The sequence below is a fragment of the Caenorhabditis elegans genome, chromosome X (genome assembly GCF_000002985.6).
Source record: "Caenorhabditis elegans chromosome X".
In the NCBI taxonomy this organism is placed as follows: Eukaryota; Metazoa; Nematoda; class Chromadorea; order Rhabditida; family Rhabditidae; genus Caenorhabditis; species Caenorhabditis elegans.
In genome coordinates, this window is record NC_003284.9 from 14772985 (window position 1) to 14795871 (window position 22887).

General features: G+C 35.7%; 2 protein-coding genes and 11 non-coding genes across 13 annotated transcripts; 5 read left to right on the forward strand and 8 right to left on the reverse strand.

The window, feature by feature from the left end:
• Window positions 1-113: 113 nt before the first annotated feature.
• Y16B4A.3 lies at window positions 114-263 on the reverse strand. The gene has a single exon (NR_072588.1). It is a non-coding gene; the product is annotated as an Unclassified non-coding RNA Y16B4A.3 (non-coding RNA).
• A 124-nt stretch (window positions 264-387) lies between these two features.
• On the reverse strand, window positions 388-521 carry Y16B4A.4. The gene has a single exon (NR_072589.1). It is a non-coding gene; the product is annotated as an Unclassified non-coding RNA Y16B4A.4 (non-coding RNA).
• Window positions 522-553: 32 nt separating this feature from the next.
• Window positions 554-10584, forward strand: unc-3 (Transcription factor unc-3). The gene is made up of 12 exons (NM_078052.5): window positions 554-692; window positions 3672-3731; window positions 3900-4117; window positions 4183-4238; window positions 4537-4679; window positions 6097-6178; window positions 7003-7120; window positions 8488-8657; window positions 8707-8842; window positions 8890-9028; window positions 9077-9276; window positions 9994-10584. Exons 1-12 carry the CDS (start codon window positions 607-609, stop codon window positions 10059-10061), a joined length of 1476 nt encoding a protein of 491 aa, NP_510453.1. The 5' UTR covers window positions 554-606; the 3' UTR covers window positions 10062-10584.
• F42D1.6 lies at window positions 5275-5414 on the reverse strand. The gene has a single exon (NR_072590.1). It is a non-coding gene; the product is annotated as an Unclassified non-coding RNA F42D1.6 (non-coding RNA).
• A 3442-nt stretch (window positions 10585-14026) lies between the features above and the next one.
• Window positions 14027-14163, forward strand: F42D1.11. The gene has a single exon (NR_072591.1). It is a non-coding gene; the product is annotated as an Unclassified non-coding RNA F42D1.11 (non-coding RNA).
• F42D1.8 lies at window positions 14046-14183 on the reverse strand. The gene has a single exon (NR_072592.1). It is a non-coding gene; the product is annotated as an Unclassified non-coding RNA F42D1.8 (non-coding RNA).
• Window positions 14184-16524: 2341 nt separating this feature from the next.
• F42D1.9 lies at window positions 16525-16587 on the forward strand. Its single transcript, NR_072593.1, has one exon. It is a non-coding gene; the product is annotated as an Unclassified non-coding RNA F42D1.9 (non-coding RNA).
• Window positions 16588-16649: 62 nt separating this feature from the next.
• F42D1.5 lies at window positions 16650-16710 on the reverse strand. The gene has a single exon (NR_072594.1). It is a non-coding gene; the product is annotated as an Unclassified non-coding RNA F42D1.5 (non-coding RNA).
• Window positions 16711-17183: 473 nt separating this feature from the next.
• F42D1.7 lies at window positions 17184-17457 on the reverse strand. Its single transcript, NR_072595.1, has one exon. It is a non-coding gene; the product is annotated as an Unclassified non-coding RNA F42D1.7 (non-coding RNA).
• A 201-nt stretch (window positions 17458-17658) lies between these two features.
• F42D1.13 lies at window positions 17659-17805 on the reverse strand. Its single transcript, NR_072596.1, has one exon. It is a non-coding gene; the product is annotated as an Unclassified non-coding RNA F42D1.13 (non-coding RNA).
• Window positions 17806-18023: 218 nt separating this feature from the next.
• tatn-1 (Tyrosine aminotransferase) lies at window positions 18024-20000 on the forward strand. Its single transcript, NM_078053.8, has 3 exons — window positions 18024-18182; window positions 18316-19401; window positions 19459-20000. The coding sequence occupies exons 1-3, from the start codon at window positions 18075-18077 to the stop codon at window positions 19657-19659; spliced, it is 1395 nt and encodes a 464-aa protein (NP_510454.1). The 5' UTR covers window positions 18024-18074; the 3' UTR covers window positions 19660-20000.
• A 2490-nt stretch (window positions 20001-22490) lies between these two features.
• Window positions 22491-22623, forward strand: F42D1.14. The gene has a single exon (NR_072597.1). It is a non-coding gene; the product is annotated as an Unclassified non-coding RNA F42D1.14 (non-coding RNA).
• F42D1.10 lies at window positions 22491-22623 on the reverse strand. The gene has a single exon (NR_072598.1). It is a non-coding gene; the product is annotated as an Unclassified non-coding RNA F42D1.10 (non-coding RNA).
• Window positions 22624-22887: the final 264 nt, after the last annotated feature.

Here is a 22887-nt window from a genome sequence, read left to right on the forward strand (position 1 = left end):
ATACCGTAATCTGCAATAGGACACACGAATCTCCATCAATTTTCTTCGCTATCCTCTCATCCTCTCCCATCTCTTTATTTTTTTGTGCTTCTTCCGTTTTTTTTGTGTTGCCTTCTTCAGTGTTGTCTGTCTGACCTCTCACGTCTCAATTGTTGAAGATTGTGAAGAAGTATGCACAAAAGAGGACCAAGGCGTGGTATGCTATGCTTTCTAGGATGATTGATGAAATCCTTCACTTGACTTTTCTGTGTGTCATACAACTATTTTCTGTAATATTTTTGGTGAGCCACCACACCAGGCTTGAACGTGAAAGGGGTGCGAACAATCTTCCCCCAGCTGCCCCCCCATTTTTTTGCTGTAGAGATTTTCAAAGTTTCGCGCCGTGCCTTCCGGCTAATCAGGCATATCTCCATAACCATAATTCACAGTCAGCTGGCTCAATCCTCACACTCGCTCCGTTATTCCTCTCCTTGTTGCATCTATCAGGCGTACTTGGACGGGAGGCCGTCGGACCCAAACCGCTTGTGACATATAAGAGATTAATCTTTTGCAGAGTCGGTTGTGTAGCTGGTGTTGTTGCCTCCCACTTGATCCGAAAACTGTGGCATGAGTTTGACAGCTCCGCTAAGAGCTGGCCAGATGAACTTCTATGATGAACCTTATAATCCTGTATTAAATCTTCACATTCAACCGTAAGTTGTTTTACATGGCTTTTTAGGCTGCCTTGAAAAACTTGATGCTGGAAAATTGAGCAGAATCTTAATAAATAAATAAAGAGAATCTGGTATGGGAGCTGTACTGATCTGAGGCTCCGGAATACTGGAAGTTGTTAAAATAAAATTTATTTATTTTTGGGTTTGATACCGTTCAGACGTAACTCCTTAATTAAATTTGTCTTAGTAAAAGTCGAAGAGGTTCTACTAGAAGTTAATTCAAATTTATTACGTTTGGTACACAATTTCAAAAACAAGTCCATAATTATGGACCACCCTGTAGGATTAGGTGTTTGTGTATTATATGCCATCATATCTAGGTTATTCATTAATAACCATTACAAAGAAATTTGTTCAATTTTTGAGCTTAGGTTAATATTATTTCCAAGCATACTTCATACTAAACATATCATTCAATGGGTTAAATAATCTGGAAATTATAATATACAACTACATAGATATACAACTATTTCTTAACTAGGAATGAGCCCCCTAAATCACAAAAATACACCTTGTAAGCATCTTTTCTAAACCTGTCTATTTTCTAAAAACATTTTGATACCATATTCCTGAATACCAAAATGTGTATCTTTAAGGTGATTCATACCTCATTATTATGTTTGAAAGCCTCCTCATTCTCAATGCACTATTGGCTAAAGTTTTAGTCATTCTAACGAATCTATGACAATAGCTGTATACTAGCTATCACAAGCTAAATATCTCTTCGCTCATAATATTTTCCGTCTATCCTCAAACTCAACAGTTGTATATTCTCTTTTGACTTTGCTTCAATTAGCCGTACTCGGGCTCGTTGCCTAACAACCCACCCTCGGAATTGATAGCCACTATCATCCTTCTTTTTTGTCCATAACAGCCACTCTTATTAGTATTGCTTGGTGAGCGTTAATATTATTATCTGATGAATACTCAAACCTTGGAATCCTTGCTTTTCAGCAATTCTGGTGTCTTTGCGGACCTTCAAAGGTAAGATAGAACTTCTAGGACGACACTTTTGAAATAGAAGAGACCCAACTCCTTTTTTTTTGATGACGTTAGCGGGATTTCATTCCCAAAGGGGAAATTGTAAGGTGTTCATGGCTTGCGATACATTCTTGAGCTTTATTGGCGATGAGTTTAGTAAGTCTAGAATTATGTTTGAAACACTTAAATTAACAATTAACTTAGTAAGTATAACGTCATTTCTATAGCGTCATACGTTGTTATGATTCAGGTGCTGATGTTGAAGATGAACTTTTAGAAATAATTCAAAAAGTACATCATCTTGTTGTTCCCAAACGTTTTTGTAATCCATATTTCTTTCATTTTTCTGCTTGGATTTGAGCATTTTGTTTTTACATAAATTTCTCAATTCCTTCCGAATCTAGAATCCCGTACATGGTGAATGATGAGATTTGGGCTATTGAGATGTTACAAATTGCGTAGATGGCTACAAACTGATAACTGGAAACAAGTGGACAGAGAGAGGCCATCTCCGTTTCGCGCGTTTCGGTTATATATCTCTTATTGCTAGTCCAGAAATATTTGCATATTTCGAAAACGGGGCAGAGCACTCACAAACCCACACACAAACACACATACCAGTTATACGAGTTCGCAGCTGTCTTGTCGGATTTCAAACCATTTACATATATGACAGAGTGAAGTGAGGAGCCCACGAGCACACCACATATCACCATGTTTGGGAAAGATAGTAGAATGCTTCACTTTTTGTGTTGAGTTTTTTTTTTCTGAAATGGGTGAAGGCGTAGGAGCAAAGGAGCAAAGACAAGGAATCGTCTTCTGAACATTTATACAACAAATATTACAATTTCCAATAATCAATTATTAAACATAACATGAAGTCTGTTTCATTTCATTAAAGAGATAATTGCATTTTATGTTAGCTACTCGAAAAGTAGATTTTATTAATTGTTATGTTCGTAAAAATGTTCGTTCAAAACATTTATCAAAAACTCAGAAAATAACATTACTGTCTAGATCACGAAATCTAAAGGGAATTGAAATATAAAAATTTTTCATAATAGCAGCTATACAATAACAAAATAGCATTATCCCAAAAAATATTTTTAAGGGTTTTTTTTAGGAATTTCAGATAACCCATTTTCGTTTTAAATTAAATTAAAAAATTAAACCCATTTTCGTAATGAGATTTTTTGTACACTTTTTGAAAATGTTTCATGGCGGATCTGAACTTTGAAAACAATATTTCGTTTGCATATCGAATTATAATTTTTAGGCCTAAAAATAAAAATAGTACAGGGTTGGTCATTATCAAATTTTACACAAGTATCAAAATATGGTTAAGATGTTTTTTCTAAAATAAATTACAGTTTTATTACGGAACGAAAATACATTCAATAAGCATATATATATATATATATATATATATATATATATATATATATATATATATATTTGATTTTTGGGAACCTCTTAGCCAAGATTACGTAACAGAACAAAATATTTACTATGTTCATAAAACATGAAAAATATATAATTTTCATCTGCTTAAAAAAAAAAGTCGGTAGCGTTTTAAATGAGATCGCAATGGGAGAAGCACGAGAAATAATTATCTTTCGAGCCCAACTTCACCGAGTTGAAAAATTGAAGCACCCCCTAGTTCATCACATGTTTTTGGCTGGGTTTTCTCCCCGCCAAACCAAAACTTTGTCTATGCTTTTATCTGTGCTTCATCGTTACTCCAACATCAGTAAAGCCGGAGCCGCAGTCAAATCGGCCCGTCGCCAGATTCCTTTTTAGCTACTCTCCCCTCAATGTTTTTCCTACTGTGTGCCCACCCATTGGCCCCTAGTGCGCAGTAGGCGGAGCTTGCGAAGCTCTGCCGAGCACGCTTGTGGATCTGTGTCTAATGAGGCCGGTTCCCGAGGGGCCGCTGGCTGTGCAAATGTTCTTTCCTGACTCGAATACCTTACTCAGGTCTGTAAAAGATGAGAACCAGCGGAGCACGTGGCCAATCATCGACACGTCGAATACAAGGTTAGTTTTTAATTTTCTTATTTTTGATCCCTGGTGAAATATTCATTTCTCCAGAAACAATACTGAAAATTTATATATTTTTTGTATTTTTAATTGAAATAATTCTATTTAACAAATTAAATTGTAAACAACATTTCAAAACTTTTTATTCAAAATTTTTATCTTCAGCACTCAAATCGCACGAGCTCATTTCGAAAAGCACCCACCAAACAATCTCCGTAAATCCAACTTCTTTCACTTTGTCATTGCACTGTACGACCGTAACAGCCAGCCGATTGAAGTCGAGCGGACTCAGTTTGCAGGATTTGTTGAAAAAGAGAAAGAAGTTGACGGTCAGGATACCAGAAATGGGATACACTATCGTCTGTCTCTAATGTTTCAGAATGGTGAGTTGTTGGAATCTAAGAAAATCTAACTAATGGGAAAAATTGCAAACCTTTTTTTCTTTCAGGAATCCGCAGTGAGCATGATCTGTTTGTTCGGCTCATCGATAGTTCCACTAAACAGGTATATTTTTTTTGCTAGATAATTTTTTAGATCTATAACACATTCCACATACACATATAAAATGCGCCTAATTCCCTTACCAATATTTTCTCAATTTTGCCTACTGTAAGCCCGTTTATGTATAAGCATTCATCGAAGCTTCTTTCACATTCATCATTTTTATCTGGCACGGACAGAAAAAAAGGCAAGCTCTGTCTGAAGCATCGCCAAGTTTATCGGCGCGCGAGCACAAAAACGCGCGAAATGAGCATAGGCACCAAACACACAACACCATTAAAGTCATCACATCAAATTCTAGGCTATCACATACGAAGGACAAGATAAAAATCCGGAGATGTGCCGAGTGCTTCTCACACACGAAGTCATGTGCAGTCGGTGCTGCGAGAAAAAGAGTTGTGGAAATCGAAACGAGACACCCAGCGATCCAGTTATTATTGACAGGTTTGTGTGCGGGGGGGGACTTTGTTATTCAGGAATGGAAAGCCGAGATTTGAGTAAAAACTAAAAGTGGGTCGAGTTAAAGTGAGCAGCTGTCTGGTAGCAACTAGAGTGGCATGCTAATAGTATTGCGCCATGAAACTGCGCCGTAAAACATGAATGAAGAAAGAGCAGCGGGGGGGAATGACCTCGCCTTTTTCTGAGATTGCTATGCTTTGTTTTGTGTCGGCTTTAAAATCAGGAGAATGAAACACGGAAAGGGAGGTAATGAGAATTTCCGCTCATTTATACAAGATGGAGCATTAGATAGATTTTGTGTCGTTTGTTTTTAGGATAAATTGTTTTCTATGATTTTAGAGATAAATACGTCGATATTTTTAATATCCCGCGTAACATGATGAAGCTAATAAATTTATACAGTAAGTTTAATTTTTGATTCAAAATTCATATGTTTTTTTTCCTACCCTTTGTCTCTTAGTTTAATAAAATTTGTTTACTTAGACACAATATTGTAATATTACTTTAAAATATGCTAAAATCTTCTAAATTAGCTCTTAACATGAGATGAATATCACATCCTGTCTTGTTTTCTGGAGAAGTAGTCTCATAGTCATAGTAATTACGAACACTCTACTCAATCGAATTATCGTGTTCGCCTTTCTATCCAATTGGTTCAAAACTACATGAAAATCGAGTAATTGCTACTTTCCCGCCAAGAAAAGTGGTAGAGAAGGATGATACTTTTGTGTGGGGCTCCCCCTAAGTTGAGAGGAAAAAGAGCATCTTGAGTGAGTAACTCGCGCAAATTGGTAGCGGATGCAACCGCAATGTCTCTACTTTTACATGGTTTAAACTAGATGGGTTTCGTGGGATGAAAAAAAAACAAGAGGAAAATAAGGATGTGCACTTTTCAAGTTGTAACAAACCTGTGATAAAATCATTGAAAAAACAAAGAGCTTGGTACCTAATATTCCATTTTTACAATTCATATCTATGTTCATTTGAGGTATGAAAAATTGAATCACTGTAAAGCTATCAGCATATTTAAATATTAAAGTTGGACTAGCGTCAGTGGGGAACATGTTCAAAACAACTAATATGGTGCCAAAATGATTGAATATCATTATCAAACTTTTAAGAAAATTTTGAAAATTTTTTATTCACCGTCAAAAAGTGGAAATTACTCAGTTTTTGCCACTCATAATTTTGGAAATCGACCAAAAAAAAGTTTTTTTCCTACATATTTTATATTGTAATTTTGTTTTAAGTATTCATATTAAAACACTGAAGAGGTGCAAAACTGATCTAGATACAAAATTTTGGCAAATTGCCAATTTGCCAAAACTTTGTCAGGAAATTTTGAAAAATCAAAATTTTTTTGGAAAGTTCTATTATGATTTTCGGATGACTTTTTTTCCAGATTCTTCCTCAAATTCTTCTTGAAATGCAACCAAAACTGTTTGAAAAACGCCGGCAATCCACGCGACATGAGACGTTTCCAGGTTAGTTTTCACCGAGATTGACAGCTAGCCAGATATCACTCACAAAACGCGTCAACCGTTCATAAATTGCCTCTTAATTTCTATTCTATTCTTCTTCGAGAAACAGGTGGTCTTTGAGACTGTATTTGATATTGAATTCATTGCAAAACTGTTTGAATAGGAGGAGGACGAGCAACAGACTGCGTTCGGCGGTCGTCTCGAAAAGGAGATAGTTGTAAACTGAGTCGGTCCCAGCGGGATAGTCCTCATAAATGACAGCCAATCTTCAATCTGTTATATTTGGGGTTAGGAAAAAGCGGTAATTGATTAAATATTTAGCAGTTTAATGAGGGAAGTATATACATTGAAGTAATTCAAAAGTGCATAACTTTCCACAAAAAAGAAAAATATATATATTTTTTCACCTGCACTTTAAAGGACAAAACCCAAAAACAATTTAGCATTTAGCAAAAAAACAGTAAAAAATAATCGGCACTTATCAAGTTGTAAAAGTGCAGAAAACAATTTTGTTATCGTACATTTGGCTACGTGAAACTATTTTTTTAATGAGTAGTATGTAATTAATTAGGCAAAATAAATTATTTTAAAAAATTGAAAACATTTATTTTAAAACATAATTTCACGCAAACTAATTAAATACTTCATACTTTGTACCTTGTAAATTTGAATATCTTGGTCATTTTCGATGGTATAGACAAAGAGTTTTGAACTACAAATGCACAAGTCTTTTTAGTTTTCGGTTTAGATTGTTTCAATCAATAATAAACAAATATTTAACAAATTTCAGTTCCTAAGTTTCTTGTTTATTGATCTGAAATATTCAGGTTGTCTTGTGCTCATCTGCTCGTATCGACGGTCCTCTTTTGGCGGTCTCCGACAACATGTTCGTCCACAACAACTCAAAACATGGACGGAGAACTAAGCGCACCGATGCTTCAGATGGTTTGTTTGATAGTTCTTAAAATATTTCTAAAACTGAATGATAATATATCTTGTCTTAAAAACAAGTCATCAATTTAGTCAAAACTGTGATAGGATATTTTCGAAAATAGGACATCTATCTTAACATTAACAGTAAACTTGTCAAGTCACCAACACTAGGATACAATTCTTCTCCTCTCCATCCATCTTTCATTTCACATCTGTCACTTCGAATTAAGTTCACCTTTTTCCTGTTAAACATACTTCTCTCCTCGTCTTTTAACATTCATCATCTTTCCGTTTTTGGTCATCATCGGGCCACGTGCCCAGAAAATGAGTAGGCAGCTGTCAATTGCTGACACCTCGATAAATGCCCCGGCGATAAGTGTGCAATTTATGCATGCAGTGGGTCGTAACCTTCAGGGCCCCCACACCCACGGAGAAGCACAATGGCATATCTTTATCTAGATTTCCGGCTGCATGATGTTTCTTGATATCATCTGCTCGAATCATAACGGAGCGTGGAGAAACATAAAATAAATAATTGGCATGTGAGGAATGAGAGAGGAGGGATTACAGGGGAAAGCTATTAATTTTGATTCGATAACAGAGACCTTTTTGAAGGACACGGTGCACATGGTTAATCAGGGAAAAAAATTGATTAAACTAGAAAACTGTAACTTTTATGAACAAACTACATAGGATTTTTGATTTTCTTGAACTCTTATATAAACAAGATGAAAATTTTGAAATTTTACCCCAAAAGCATTGATATGCCAATGTTTTGTTGAGAAATTTTTTTTCTACTAAAACCTCAAAATTTATTTGCAAAAACTGAAATAAAACACGCAAAATAGTACAGCAAAACATAAGATATGAAAATTATAAACTTCCTCAAAGGACTCTTTCAGATTAAAAAAATTAGCCGTGCCGAGACCGGGTTCCTTATTTTAAGTCAGCATCTCATTAGTTTACATTAAAAATTTTTTTCTTACTGTTGTAACTAAATTGCAAATTAAATTGCAGAGAACTAGGTATATTTTATTCAATTTCAAAGCTGAGCGGTAATTCATTTTTTGAAACTTTACTTTCTTCCTGTGCCAAACTGGGAATTTCCAAATTTCGACCATAAAATTCAGATATAATTAATGCCAATTTTTTTACATCTGATTTCCGTACAGCTCTGTCACATATGTAGTGAGTTGGAACTACTTTTTAGGGAAAAGTCTCAGTTTAGAAAAATTTAAGAACTTTAACATGATGCTATGAACGTTTTTCTTGGTTCATGCATTTTAGAAAATTGACAGTTCTGTTTTTAAGAATAACGAGATTTAATTCATTTACGATCCAAAAATTTATATCACACAAATAACTTCCTAAATTTTCAGATTCCGAGTACTCTGAATCTGCAGAGCTGCCATCTTCAGTTCCAGTTATCAAGGCACTTTTCCCAAGTGAGGGGTGGATTCAAGGTGGTACTCAGGTGGTGCTCATCGGGGAAAACTTTTTCGAAGGGCTTCAAGTTGCTTTTGGCACAGCAAGTCCGAACTGGGGAGAGGTAATTTTCTATTATCTGGAGGGAAATTCTAAAAATAATATTGTTTTAGTCAGTCCAACTTATTTCGCCACATGCGATACGTGTGACCACCCCGCCAAAACACTCTGCCGGACCTGTGGACGTCACTCTGCAATACAAATCCAAGACTTATAGTAGAGGAACCCCACTTCGCTTTTCTTATATCAGTATGATACAATTTATATATTTTCTGAAATATTTCTCAAATTTCTAGCTCTAGCCGAACCAGGCATCGAGTACGGGTTCCAACGTCTACAGAAGCTTCTCCCAAAGTATCCAGGTGACCCGGAGCGTCTTCCAAAGGATCAAATCCTCAAAAGAGCAGCCGAACTTGCCGAGGCGTTGTACAACAGGTTATTGAATTTGAAGCCATCGGTAATTTTGACACTCATCATTTTTAGAACATCTACGGAATCGCTGAGCTCCTATTATCACACTCAGTTTGACGCTACTTCTGACTATGCTGCACGCACTCACACATCTCCCAGATCCACTCTTCCCTATGGAGCTGGACCACCTGCACTTTCTTCTGCAGTCTACCAAACGTCCTATCCGACAGTCAATGCAACACCAGCTGCTAACTTTTTGAACACACAGACTGGTTAGTATGCGAAACTTTCATTTGATTAGTTATCGAATTTACGTTTTAAAAATCATGGAAACCACGTGGTGTCAGAGTGTCTCATTTCGGCTTGATCTACGTTGATCTACAAAAAATGCGGAAGGACTTACGCAGAGTTCTCAACTGATTTTGTATGGTTAAGAACGTTCTGACGTCACATATTTTTGGGCAAAAAATTCCCGCATTTTTTGTAGATCAAAGCGTGATGGGACAGTCTGGCAACTCTTTTTCTCCCCTTCGTAAAATTTATTCTGAAAAGAAAGCAAAAAGTCACTTTTTCAGTTAAAAAATTGTTACCTACAACATGTCAGTGGAAAACTTGAAGTGTCTTATTTACATCTACAACAGCTTATTGCTCGATCTGAATTTTTTTCTGTATATTTTCGCGCTACTTTCGAGGTCTAAAAAACGATGAATATTTCCGTGGTGCATAGGAAAAGTTAAACAGTCGCGAAGCTTTTTGTAAAAAACCCATTCCGTGAAAAAATCAGGATACCAAATCCATTTTAAGGGGTTGACAGTGGAGCTTTGTTGCTCAAACTCGAAATTTGCAGTGACATGTTCTCATGAAAAAAGCTCTAGCAATTTGAAATATTTACAAGCGAATTTCTTTTTTTTTGTTGAAAAAAAAACATGCATGAAAAAAACCTCCTTTCTTTTTTGTTTCTCTGAACTGTTCAAATGATCAATTTTCAGGTTTTGCCACATTTGGTGCAGTGAATCCATTTGCTGCAACCCTCCAGTCGTCGTCCCGTCTGTCTTAAGTTCTAGAAATGCTCCAACACTTTCCAACTTTCCACTCTTTCTCTTTTTCTTTATCTTTCTTTCATTTTTTTCCCTTAATCCAAAATAGTGGCGCCCGAACCTCTAGAACTCATTTGTCTTGCGCGCTCGCTCCACCTCTTGTCAATAATTGTATTGTGATACTTTGAACATTTTCTTGTCAGGAAACAGAGAACTCATGCAAATAATTACTTTGATCTTACAAGTTTTTTTCATCCAGTTAATCTTTAATCCTAAATCTCAACTCCATACAACGATCTCTTAGAATTTTTAAGTTAAATGTATAATAATGTTCGAATATTTGTCGTCCCACATAAGATGTTCATGACAACCTTCCAAAAGCAATATGATTCATGAACAGTATTCATCACCACACCCCTCTAATAATTTCACAACTCTATTTCATCTTATCACCCCATTTATCAACCCCCATCGCAACTTTGTGACATGTTCATTGTGTGCCGTGAATAAGTGAATAACTAATAAAATCAGACCATTCAAAATGTGGAAGAAGAACAAAATAACGTTGAAATACATTCTTATCAAATCAAACTTGAAATGTAACGGACTCGTCGTTCAAATTGCGTCCAACGACAATGGAGTTGAGTGACAGGCACTGATGAAAGAAACCATTTTTCGTTGACAATTGCCACACGGTCTTTGGGTTTTTTTTTTGGTGTTGACATGATTGAGTAGCACGAGCGTGCAGATAACAGTTTCCATATAAATTTCATCTTTTCGCCGCTAACCCTACAATGACACTATGAAATCTGACGACCAACTTTCAAAGGTTTTATTTATCAGTTGCGACGTGACTTTTGAAGTTCATCGCTAAATTTAGCGATGTTTGTGCGTCCGCGAGAAGATAGCAAGAAGGTTAGAAGAAAAGATTCATCACAAATCAACGTCAGACTTTATCAAACTATGAAAATAAGAAGAGTTGAAATACAAATAAATTTTAATACAAATACACTGGTAGCCCACGTGATGCATTGTGACACCGGAAATGGTTTGATATAAAACACCGGATGTAGAATACATATTCTTTTAAAACTTTACAATAAAAAAAGGTGAATGTGAAAATAGGTCTATGATAAGATTTTGATATTCTGTGACAAAGTGTGTCATGTTGTTTTTGAGTTTGATTTTCAAAAAAAAACCAACAGAAACTGAAAATTCTGAATTTTCGAAATACAGAAAAACTGAAAAAAATTTGTTGGGAAAAGAACGTTAGAATCACAAAAAAATAGGGTTTAATTTTCTCATATTTCATTAAAAATTTGGTTTTATTTGATTGCATATGATATCATTATCTAATTTTCAAATTATCACATTGCCAAAAACTATGAGAAATTTATGAAATCTGTAATGGTCTATTTTCAAAAATAAACGTTTTGTTTACCGCATTGGCTACTATTTAATACTATTAGAAAAATAAACTGGGGATTTTGTCTAAATACATTTATAAGGATCCGGAACGACTGAATATCATAACAAAAAAATCTAAAACATGTTAGATTTTTCATAATTTCCGGTAAAAGTTTTGGCAAATTGGCAACATTTTGAAAAATATGAGCTTTTCAGGAAATCCAAAGCAATGTCGCATGTCTGACCCGTACAATGTTTTAATAGAAACAATTAAAACTAAATTACAGTATACAAAATGTTGGAAAAATCTTTTTTTTTTTTGATCGACTTCCAAAAATTATGAGTGGCTAAGCCTGAGTAATTGTCACTTTTTTCAATAAATTTTTCAAAAATTTATTGACTAATAAACTTTAGATTTACTTTTATAAACTTAAGATTTATTCTCTAAAAGTTGCCACTTGCAAGTTCGGGATGTAGAAAAATACTCACTATTAGGCTAGCGAATGCTATATTTTTAGTGTGTTTTCCACAGTTTTTGAAGTGACCATATTAGTTTAAAATTTCTGTATTTTTTTCGAAAAGTTGAACATCGGTTTGATCTAATTTTTCATTGAAACTTTTAATTGTTTTGAACCCATTAAATCAGACCATCAGCACTAAAATTTAGACCACCACCAAGTTATTGCCCATTGACATCAAACACCATTGCAAGGTTAAACAACTTTATCAAAATTCCTTGATTTTCACAAATTTGCAGAATAATCAGCAATTTGGAAACTCGCCGAGTCGACAACAGCCAATTTGTTTGATCTTGCCGATAACGTAACATTGCTAACTAAAAGTTGCAACAACTTCAAATGTGTCTTCGGACTAAACTTCATTTGCTTTGTGGGTTACGGTAGATAATAAAACGGAACCATTTATCGCGCCCTACATACTGCAGCTGATTCCATGTTTTATTAGCATGTCCAGTTTCTTACGAGTGTTTTGTTTCCAACAATCCCTCTCTGAAAGCAGCGCTTACTTCAAACGTCATACACTTGTCATCATCTACAGTACCCCTTTCTGAGACTGATGAAAGAAATCGTTGAAATCTGAACAAAAATATCATCATTTTTTCATCACTCTTTGCAAAAAAAAAAAAAAGAATCCAGAAATACTGACCAAAAAACATAGGAAAATAGTATCAAAATAACAGTTATTACTTTTGTTTTCGTCGTATCTAAAGATCAAAAGTCGGCCATGCACATTACTGATAAGTAAACGCAACTCGGAAAAATCAAATTTTGCATAGAATTCTGTGACATCATGTAAAAAAGATGCAACATAAAATATATCAATTAAATGAAAATTTACATTTGTAAGAGACTTTCAAATGTGTTTTAAGTGAGATAATTGCTAACCTAGCATTTTAAGCTATCCTGAAAAACATTAATATATAATTAGAACTAATTTTTTTAATCGGCAAAAAATGGAAGTTTGGAAAATTGAATTTTTGCCAAAAATATAAATTTGGTTCTTTTAAACTTTAAAAATAGAAAAAAAGAATAGTTTTAGCTTCTCTTTTAAATTTCATCTGAACAGTTTCTTTTCTAGGATTTCAAAGAATAATTTCTAAATTCAGAATGAAAAATGGTAAAAAGACGTGTGCATTCAAACCGAAAGGTTTTGTATCAAAGCATTAAAACATCGGTAAGATGAAAATCCGTAAATACTGTACAACATTTTGGATAATATATGAATTCTATATATGAAATCAAAGATATTTTTTTTAAGTTTTGAGGGCTGAACAATTTTGGGGCCTACTTGATGGTGAGCATCCGACACCCAAAATATTTCCAAAGCCTTTTCCAAGGCCTGCTAGCAGTTTTCTAAAGAAAATGCTGTTGGCCTTAAACTGGGGAACTATGGCTTAGTAATTCGTTGTTTCTTGTTCCACGGATTGTTACAAAAATCAATAAAAAAAAATCAAAAGATATTTAGGTTTATTTTTTTGAGTTTTAAACTATTATATTGTAACTTGTCTTTTTTGCCGCAATATCCGGGACAAGATAACATGCAATATTCTACTTATTACTGTACAAATTGTGGTTGAAATTTCCTGCTTTCCAACATAACATTATTTTATTTAATATGCACTTTATAATACTGCACACCATTGATATTTCCTCCCCTATCTCAATCCCTCGTAACACTGCTGCCCTACCGCTTCACTTTCTGCAGCTGCTGTAGACGTTTTCTGCAATCTGATGCAATAGTGCGGAGGTGAACGGTGTCTTTGTTTGCGGCTGCGGTACACAACGAAAAGTTTATCGCACTATGTCATGTCAAAATAGTAAACGTATGTTTTTTTCTGTTGTTGCTTGGAATATTTAAACTTCCGTGTCGGAAAATGTTTTAATGGAGGACATTTAATTTCTTTACCACCACGTGACAGAAAGCGAATTTATCTTTGGTCTGATAAAATCGTTCTTGAAGCAACCGAACAACGTCAGCTGATGCTCATAACGACAATGTACCTGGCCATGTGAGATTTGTGTTTTTCTTTTCCATCACCTATGTATCTCTTCGTCGCCTTCATTTTCGTTTTCCTCCATACTCCACATTTCGACGCCGGCACTCTTCACCGTTATTTGTGAAAAAGGACGGACACTGATATGACGGGTCGCCACCGCTGTCGTCGTCGTCTCCTTCGCTTAAGTATGGCGACGAAACCATCGCTGTATTGTTCATCAAATCAAAGCGTCTGTGGTCTCTATCTCTTTGCAGATGTTTAGGAATCAGTAGGATCGGTTATCGGGAGGAGACGAGAAATAGGCGGTAAAAAAACACACCGTGAAAAATAAGAAAACGATAATGACCACGTTTGATTTTGATATCAAGCACAGAAGAACATCTGTGATACTATTTTCGCGACAACACAAGTAGAATCACTCCACTTTTTTTGATTGATGCTACGTGAGAAACAAAACAATTTAGATTTTGCTGAACAATCTGAAAATACATTGTATGGTAAAAAAGGATATCATCAATTGAAGTGAAGGTCTAACAAACAATTGCGTATTATTGATATCTACTAGAACGGATATCAAGCGCAAAGGTTGAATGGTACAGTATAACCAACCACTGACCGTTAATTTGATAAGCAAACATGAAAATTGGAAGAATGTTCTCGAAGATTTTAGTTTACGAAAACAAAAGAAAACGAATTAAATTCACAAAAACAAGATTGCCAATTGATAGCTTTCAATTGTGAACTACTCAAGGTGTACTTTTCATATCATATTCGTTTGTGATAACTGATTAGAAAAGCTATTAAGCAGATTAGTGCGTAGTCTTTGAAAGTTTGAAAAACACGATAAGAAAAGTTCATCAGACTTATGGTAGGTACAACCGGAGTAATTTTGTCAAACCAGAAATTTTCCTTGATTGTTTGATTGTAATTTGAAATTGAAGTGTGCAATATAAAAACTGTGTACAAAACTAATGAGTATATTTTTCGATAGGTGCACAAACGACTCATCGATAGAAAATAGCTATCCGGAGACCAGAAGTGTCATTTAAATATTTGAGCATTTTCTGTTTTTAAAATGCTTATTTAATTATTGCCACACTTCTTTCTTTTATATGACCATTGAACATTTACCAGGTACTTACAAGAAACAAATCAAAAAATGAACTACTTGCCGAATCCATCTGGTTACAAAGCAATGGATTTTATAAAAATAGTTCTAATTTAGAGTAGATTTTCTACCATAATAAATTCCGACAAACTTGAACATCTAAAGTCAACCTAAACAAAATGGAAGTGTGTTGTATCTTAGGTGTAGGGCTGTGCAACCAGACGCACATGCGTCCGGTTTGGGGTAGCTTTCCATGGCGGCCGACAATTTCCGAGTTTCGCCACTGACTATAAAATTGCTGATTAAGTATAGTTAGTCGAGAAACTCGGAAATTGTCGGCCGCCGTGAAAAGCTACCCCAAACCGGACACATGGGCGTCCGGTGGTGTCAAAATCGGACGACCGGACTACGATCTGTACAGCCCTAGTTAGGTGCAATGTGGATATGAATCTGATGTTCTATCTGAAAACAAAACTGAAAGTAGAAAGAATTTATTTTTAAACACGTTAGATTACGGTTGTCAAAGATTCCATAGTGAGGCTTTAGACTTTGTAAAGTAGGAAGATGTTTAGTTGTCCAAATTATTTACAGATTTTTCAAAACTTTCTGAAATTGATAACTTATGACCATTCTGCTTGCCTTCAATATTTCGTCTCAAATTCTACTTGTCTGTGTTTTAATAAAACATACGTCACAGCTCGAAAAATCAAATACTCATTTTCTTACGTGCTTTACAACAAAAAAGCCAAAACAAAATTCCGAACTGTGCTCTCATCTAACATCAAGCGACATTACATGCTGTAACCGGTCACATTTGACACCACGGAAGTGTATTTGTCAAACGTGACCAAATGCTTGGTTTTGAGACAAGAATAGATCAAAAACTGAAACAGTGTGAGAACGACGTCTACTGAATGTATCATTGTGGGAATAATAAGGCTGATTATTGCTTTGTATGGGTTGTACGGGGTCTAAAAAAAGATTTTTGATGACAATCACTTTACAATAACCTGAAATAATACTGTTGTATGTTTTTATTACATACTTTAAAAAAAATAACTGAATTTTACAGCATTCACATAATAATACTCGTACCAAGTTGGGGCAATTGGAAAAACACATTTTTCAATCTTAGTCTTAAAATAGTTATATTTGTGCTAACTTTATTAATGTTTAGGGGTACTACACATGAACCGTTTTTTCAGTTCAACACAATTTGATTTGAATCAAAATACTCCAAAACTGTGTACACATTTGCACCGCAAAAAATGTACCTAAAAATGTTCTTATCATGACTATTTACAAAAGATCAAAATATTTCCTGCCAGACGGTTTGCGAACATGGGTTCATTTCTGTTTCTTTTTCCGATAACACTTTCTTTTTTCATTGCGTAGAAAATTAGTTCATTTCATGAAACTAATAACAGGTACACCGATGATGTTATATTTGTATTTTAAAGAACAAGAAACCAATCATCAAAACGGACGCAAACAGTTGGGTGCCCACAGTACTGATTATTGTTTTCCCAGTCTAAAATTTTCAGCCAATTCAAGAACTGTCATGATATCGTGGCAAGAGTATGATTTTTGGCCACCGTGATCCGAATCCTGCTGCGGAAGGAGACAAGAAACCAACTACGTAAGACGGAACTTGGTCGTGGATGGATCCTTACAGTAATCCCCAGAAAGCTTGGAACGACTCTCAAAATTTTATTGTGGTGTTTTTGCATTTGTAAAACAGAAACTAAAAATCAAATACGTCCCACTTTAGCTGAGAACACTTCCCTAACTGATAGATCAAGTTACAAATGCGTGGGAATATGGGTGATCTATCAATGAGTGAACTGATAGACAATATTGTAGAAAATTTCAAATTCGATATCTGATCTCAGAGACTTTTGATATTCAGAAAATGTCATAGTTTGATTTCTAAAATACAAAACAGAACATTTAGTACACGCTGACAATAATAGATCATCGCAGTGATCTCAAAATAGAAACCACTGAGAACAGGTACTAATAGTAGACACCCAAGTGCTTACAGTACCAGGAATAACTGATTGTGTAACGCGATACAGATTTTCGGCCAGACAATGCCATCATATCATAATGACGTGGGTGTGTGTCGACTACAAATGATCTTTAAAAATACACTTCTTATCTTGATCTCGTCTATTTCTATTTTCACGATGTCTGACGCCACTTTGTTTGGTTTTTGTACTCGATATGAGATGTTCACTATACTTTTGTTCGCCAACGTCGTCGCACCGAGAGTGAGAGAGACCACCCACACAGTTGCAACACAACCAAGTTTTATCTGGCGATCGCATCTGGTCTGACGACCGACCCCATTCATCTTTCGTCATCTTTATGCGTATGTCATCATGTTTAGTCAACGTGACTATCGCGCCACGTGTATGTCGATGTATTTTTAATACCTTGTCGCCGCTGCTGGTCGGTAGGAGAAGAGAGAGATAGATGACAGGCCAAGCGGAGAGAATAACGAGAAGACGACGATGAATAGAGACAAGGACAAGATGATACGATACGCAGAGCGTGCTTGCTGGGAAATGAGAAGAAAGCGTGGGAACCTGTATGGTGCGACTGGCTAGACGCAGGGGTGACAGTAATCACCACGCGACGAATTGACTCCTCCTTCAATTAGCGATCAGTCGCGTGCGGCATCGAAACATTATCAGTGGGGGGCGGGGTTCCAATTCGTACGTTCACAGATATAAAAGTTGGCTCGTTTCCCACTGTTCCAGCATATTTCCAAACACACTTTCTACAGCTCTAAACATACGGACTACATACATTTCTTAATCAATTATGACTTCTTGCCCTAGTTCCGCTTTCTTTTAATCTTTTGATATCGTTTGACTTTTTTATGACTACTCTTGATTTTTATAGCAGCACAAATCACACAAATCATCATAATTTGCTCTTTTTCAGATAAAAAAAAAGCGTTGCTTCAACTGGTCTAGGAACAGAATACAAATCAAAATGCAAACTCTAATGAGTCACAGCCGTATTACCCCACTTCCGGGAGCCATCACCAAGGAAGAAATCAAGAACCAGCTTTTGGTGCACGAGCGTCGCTTCTTGAGCAAGGTAATTACATGTTTTGGCTCGCAATTGAGTAGGCGTGCTTTTAATTTTACCCTGTAGACTTTCGTGTATAAATATTCCACCCAACTCCCCCAAAACTTCATTCACTATCATGTCTTATTATTTATATTTACAGCCAAACCGCAAGGATCAGTGGAACGTTCTCCCACAATCAGCTCACTCCAAGAACACCGTCAACCCAGTCCGCAAAATTGCTGATGCTTGCGCCGTACCTCCACACCCAGAAAAGAAAGTCATCAAGCTTCACCTTGGAGACCCATCAGTAGGGGGAAAACTTCCACCAAGTGAGATCGCAGTTCAAGCGATGCACGAATCTGTCAGCAGCCACATGTTCGATGGATATGGACCAGCAGTTGGAGCTCTTGCCGCCAGAGAAGCGATTGTTGAGCGATATTCCAGTGCCGACAATGTGTTTACAGCCGATGATGTCGTTCTTGCCTCCGGATGCTCACATGCTCTTCAGATGGCTATTGAAGCCGTTGCAAACGCTGGAGAGAACATTCTCGTCCCACACCCAGGATTCCCACTTTACTCTACACTCTGCCGTCCGCACAACATTGTTGATAAACCATACAAGATTGACATGACTGGAGAGGATGTCAGAATCGACTTGTCTTACATGGCCACCATCATTGACGACAACACCAAAGCGATCATTGTAAACAACCCTGGAAACCCAACTGGTGGAGTCTTCACCAAGGAACATCTCGAAGAGATTCTCGCATTCGCCCACCAATACAAGCTTATCATCATTGCTGACGAAATCTACGGAGATTTGGTATACAACGGAGCTACCTTCTACCCACTTGCCTCCCTCAGCCCAAAGGTCCCAATCATCACTTGCGATGGTATTGCCAAGAGATGGATGGTACCCGGATGGCGCCTTGGATGGTTGATCATTCACAACCATTTCGGTGTGCTCACTGACGTTAAGAATGGAATTGTCGCCCTCTCACAAAAGATTGTCGGGCCATGCTCGCTAGTACAAGGAGCTCTTCCAAAGATCCTTCGTGAAACTCCAGAAGATTACTTCGTCTACACCAGAAACGTTATTGAGACAAATGCCAACATTGTTGATAGCATCTTGGCTGATGTTCCAGGAATGCGAGTTGTCAAGCCAAAAGGAGCCATGTACATGATGGTCAACATCTCCAGAACAGCCTATGGATCTGATGTCAGCTTCTGCCAAAACTTGATCAGAGTAAGTTCGAACAATCAAATTGTGGAAAACTCAAACTAATTCTGTTATTTTTTTCAGGAAGAATCAGTGTTCTGCCTACCAGGACAAGCTTTCTCCGCCCCTGGATACTTCCGAGTTGTGCTCACTTGCGGAAGCGAGGATATGGAAGAAGCCGCACTGAGAATTCGAGAATTCTGCTACCGCAACTTCAATCAACACTCTGATTCCGAAGACAGCTCCGATGAAGGACTTGACTTGAGCGCGATGGAGTCGGATTAGATTAGTTAGATCAACCCACCAACATACACTTCTAGTCAACAAAAAAGAGAAGCTGTGCTTCGTAATTTATGTGCTAAATCTAAACCCAATCCCGCGATTGCCTCGGTAATTGATTATTAATTACCACATTACCAACCCCTTTCTTTCTCCAAAACCCGAAAATCTCATGACACGATCCCAAACACTTTTTTAGTTTTATTTTATCTAATTAATTGAAAACTATAACTCCATCCATGCCATACTGTACGATACCCATCACAACGATTCCCAGTTCCAAGACTTAAATTGTTACTTCATAATTGATATGTTTCCAACATAATAAAATATATTCCTTTCTAAAAAATGAGTTTATATCTCTTTTTATAGCCCCTCCAAAAAAGGAAACGCATTGAATCCAGCAAAATGGAAATATGACTAAAAAAGTCTAATGAATAGTCTAGCTACGTGTCATCTTTCAAGTTTTGCCAGGAGTCTCAGAATTTTTCCACCCGTTTTTTCCACTTAACTGCAATATCAATTTTAAAGAAATCAAATTCATATTCTTTTCCTTTTTTTTTTGGTTTGCGAGATCAATTTAAATATAAAATACAACTTTAAATCATAAATCACAATTTTCAATATCAATACTAATCTTATGTTTTCACTAGTCTGCAATAATCCGCTGCTTTAGTTATTGTCTCTCGGTTCATAATTCAGTCTTTTTTTTTTCCAAATTCTAGTTCCAAAAAAATGTTAATCCGATTGTCTAACAACGCCTACTGATAACTACTGAAAACGTAAAACGGATTATGTTTTGTTCAGAAAAGTGCATGCCACCTCAAGAACAATGACCGGACGTGAACGCTGAGAGGTAAGGTTTATAGCCCTTTGATAATATCTGAATGAAAAAGTGACGTCATTTCCGAGAATAAATATGCAAATGCGTACGATTGATAATGAACCCAACCTGTCCTCGATACAATAATTATCGCTGTCTCTGCGATAGAGAAATTTGTCAACGCGAGATATGATTGTTCTATGCCATAATTGCATCATTTTAAGAGATAAAAAAAACTAAATCTAGAAAAATTAAAAACGATTTGAAAATAAAAATTTTAAATATCAGCGAATTTTGCGAAAATAAAAATTAAAAAATTTCATAAAGCGTTTTTATCCGTAAAATTTGTGAAACATTATAATAAAAATACATTGAAATACATTAACTTAAAGTTTGTATTTTTTAATGAAAAAAAATCAATAATATTTTGTTTCAAATTTTACAAATTCCAAATGACCAAGAACGAATTTCTAAGAAAAAACCAAAATCTCGGTTAGCAATTTACCTTTATTTCTACTAAAACCATTTTGCAACCGTCACTTAAAATTACCCGGAATTTATATTTTAAGAAATGTTTTTCAAATAAGTCACTATGCATCTAAAACATTGTGGGGCAATTGTGAATTCACTTTTTATTAGCAAGTATATTTTATTTTCTTATTTTCAACCAGTTGACGAACTATAATATCAGAACGTCAAGAATTATTTGCAAGTCCAGTAAATTCTCATCCCGAAAGGAATAATTTCAGATGTTCACAAGTTCCAACAAAAATCGTCTTCGAGGATTTAAAATCAACCATTGGCATCTGAACTTTGACGCCTTCCCACTACTGCTTCAGACAACTAGTAAGGTTTTACATTTTTTTGTGACAGGACAAAGATTTGATAAATTGAAAACCGGGTGGTCTTCATTTCAATGACGTCACCAAAGTGAAGGGAACGTTGTTTGGCCTGAGAGTAGCAAAGTTTAAGTTATAATAATATGAATCCATGCAATTTTCTGGAATACAAGTTTCACCTGCAAAGAGTACATAGGATATATTTAGTACTACTGTACATACGAATGTGTAGAGTTAATTGCATATTTGGTTTTTTGTGCAGTGTACACTTCGTGTGTTACAATTGATCTATGTTCCCTCCATGAAAAGTGCAGAGGAAAGTTGCACATTACCTCGAATTCTTATATTCACCTGTCCATGGTATACATAAAACAAGACAAATTTCATGTTACATGAGTCTTGTTAGTTTTGCGTATTTAAGTTCTATTGTAGCTAAACTCGTTTCAATAGGACTATCATTTATGGTATTACAGTCGTATTTTGTAAATTGGTGGACAGTGTAACTAGCACACTTTTGAAAAAATAATCTAAATATACATACATACTATACCTGTTGAAGAAGTAATTTAGAGCTCGATTAAAAAAAAAAAATTTAAAAAGTTTGTCATTTAAAGGTTTGAAGTTTCGAAGTTGACATTTGAAAATTTTGCATAATTATCGATTTTTGGAGGCTCCACCTGTGACTTTTTAACGTTTTAAAATTTAGTTTTAAAATTGAGATAACAATCACATATGCGATCGGTCACTTTATAGAGTGTTCTGGCTGAACGGAAGTTGACAGTTGAGGATTTATTTGAAAAAGTCGGTCGGAATCAGTTTCAAAAGTCGGCTGCGATAAGGTTGAACCTATTTTTTTTCATTCCCACTTATATATTCCAATTGAGATCTTTGATCCATGTCAGTTAGGCAGCCAAGACAATGACGATGGTGTCATAAAACATTTCCAGTTCAAACGTATCAAAAATTGAAATTGAGCTGTGGAAAGCATTTCATGATATTTTTATTACTCTATCAAATATTCATTGGACACTTGTCGTTTTTTTCTTGTTTCTTTCTTGTTTTCTTCCAAATCCTAAAACGCTTGCCAAAACCCAAAAAATCTTGAAATTTCTTGAGAAATCCAAGTTCAATAAGATCCTCTTCGTACTTTTTTTTTCTTTCTTACATCTTTTTTTCCGTATGCTAAGCATTCCTATTACCAATCGGCAATACGAAAAGCAATTTAGATGGGGGCCCTGAGGGCAATTCGGAACAAAATGAACGAAATTGTTTGGTATCCACCCCAAAGTGAAACAACGATCTTCCTTTCAATCATCACGCACTTGGCTCTGCTTGTGACCCGTTTTCTCCGATTTTGTCTTTCTATCCTCAAGTGACCACAACTTTCAAAACAACTACATTATCTTTATCTTCCTTTTTCTTTTTTTTCCAGAACTAAATTTATGATGTTACTTCTAGTTTTTCTGGTTTGCTCAATTTTTTGTGTTATTTTTTCTTTGCTCTGAAAGTTGTTTCTCGAATCCTACTATCTTTGGTATTCGATGAAAACAAAAGAACAATTTTCTCCTAGTT

Bases quoted from the DNA above. Each gene is read 5' to 3' on its own strand.
- unc-3 (NM_078052.5), top strand. From the start codon at position 607: ATGAGTTTGACAGCTCCGCTAAGAGCTGGCCAGATGAACTTCTATGAT. The intron at 8,658-8,706 runs GTAATTTTCTAT...ATATTGTTTTAG, and splicing joins CAAGTCCGAACTGGGGAGAG to TCAGTCCAACTTATTTCGCC. The intron at 9,029-9,076 runs GTTATTGAATTT...CATCATTTTTAG, and splicing joins GCCGAGGCGTTGTACAACAG to AACATCTACGGAATCGCTGA.
- tatn-1 (NM_078053.8), top strand. From the start codon at position 18,075: ATGCAAACTCTAATGAGTCACAGCCGTATTACCCCACTTCCGGGAGCC. The intron at 18,183-18,315 runs GTAATTACATGT...TTATATTTACAG, and splicing joins AGCGTCGCTTCTTGAGCAAG to CCAAACCGCAAGGATCAGTG. The intron at 19,402-19,458 runs GTAAGTTCGAAC...TATTTTTTTCAG, and splicing joins TCTGCCAAAACTTGATCAGA to GAAGAATCAGTGTTCTGCCT.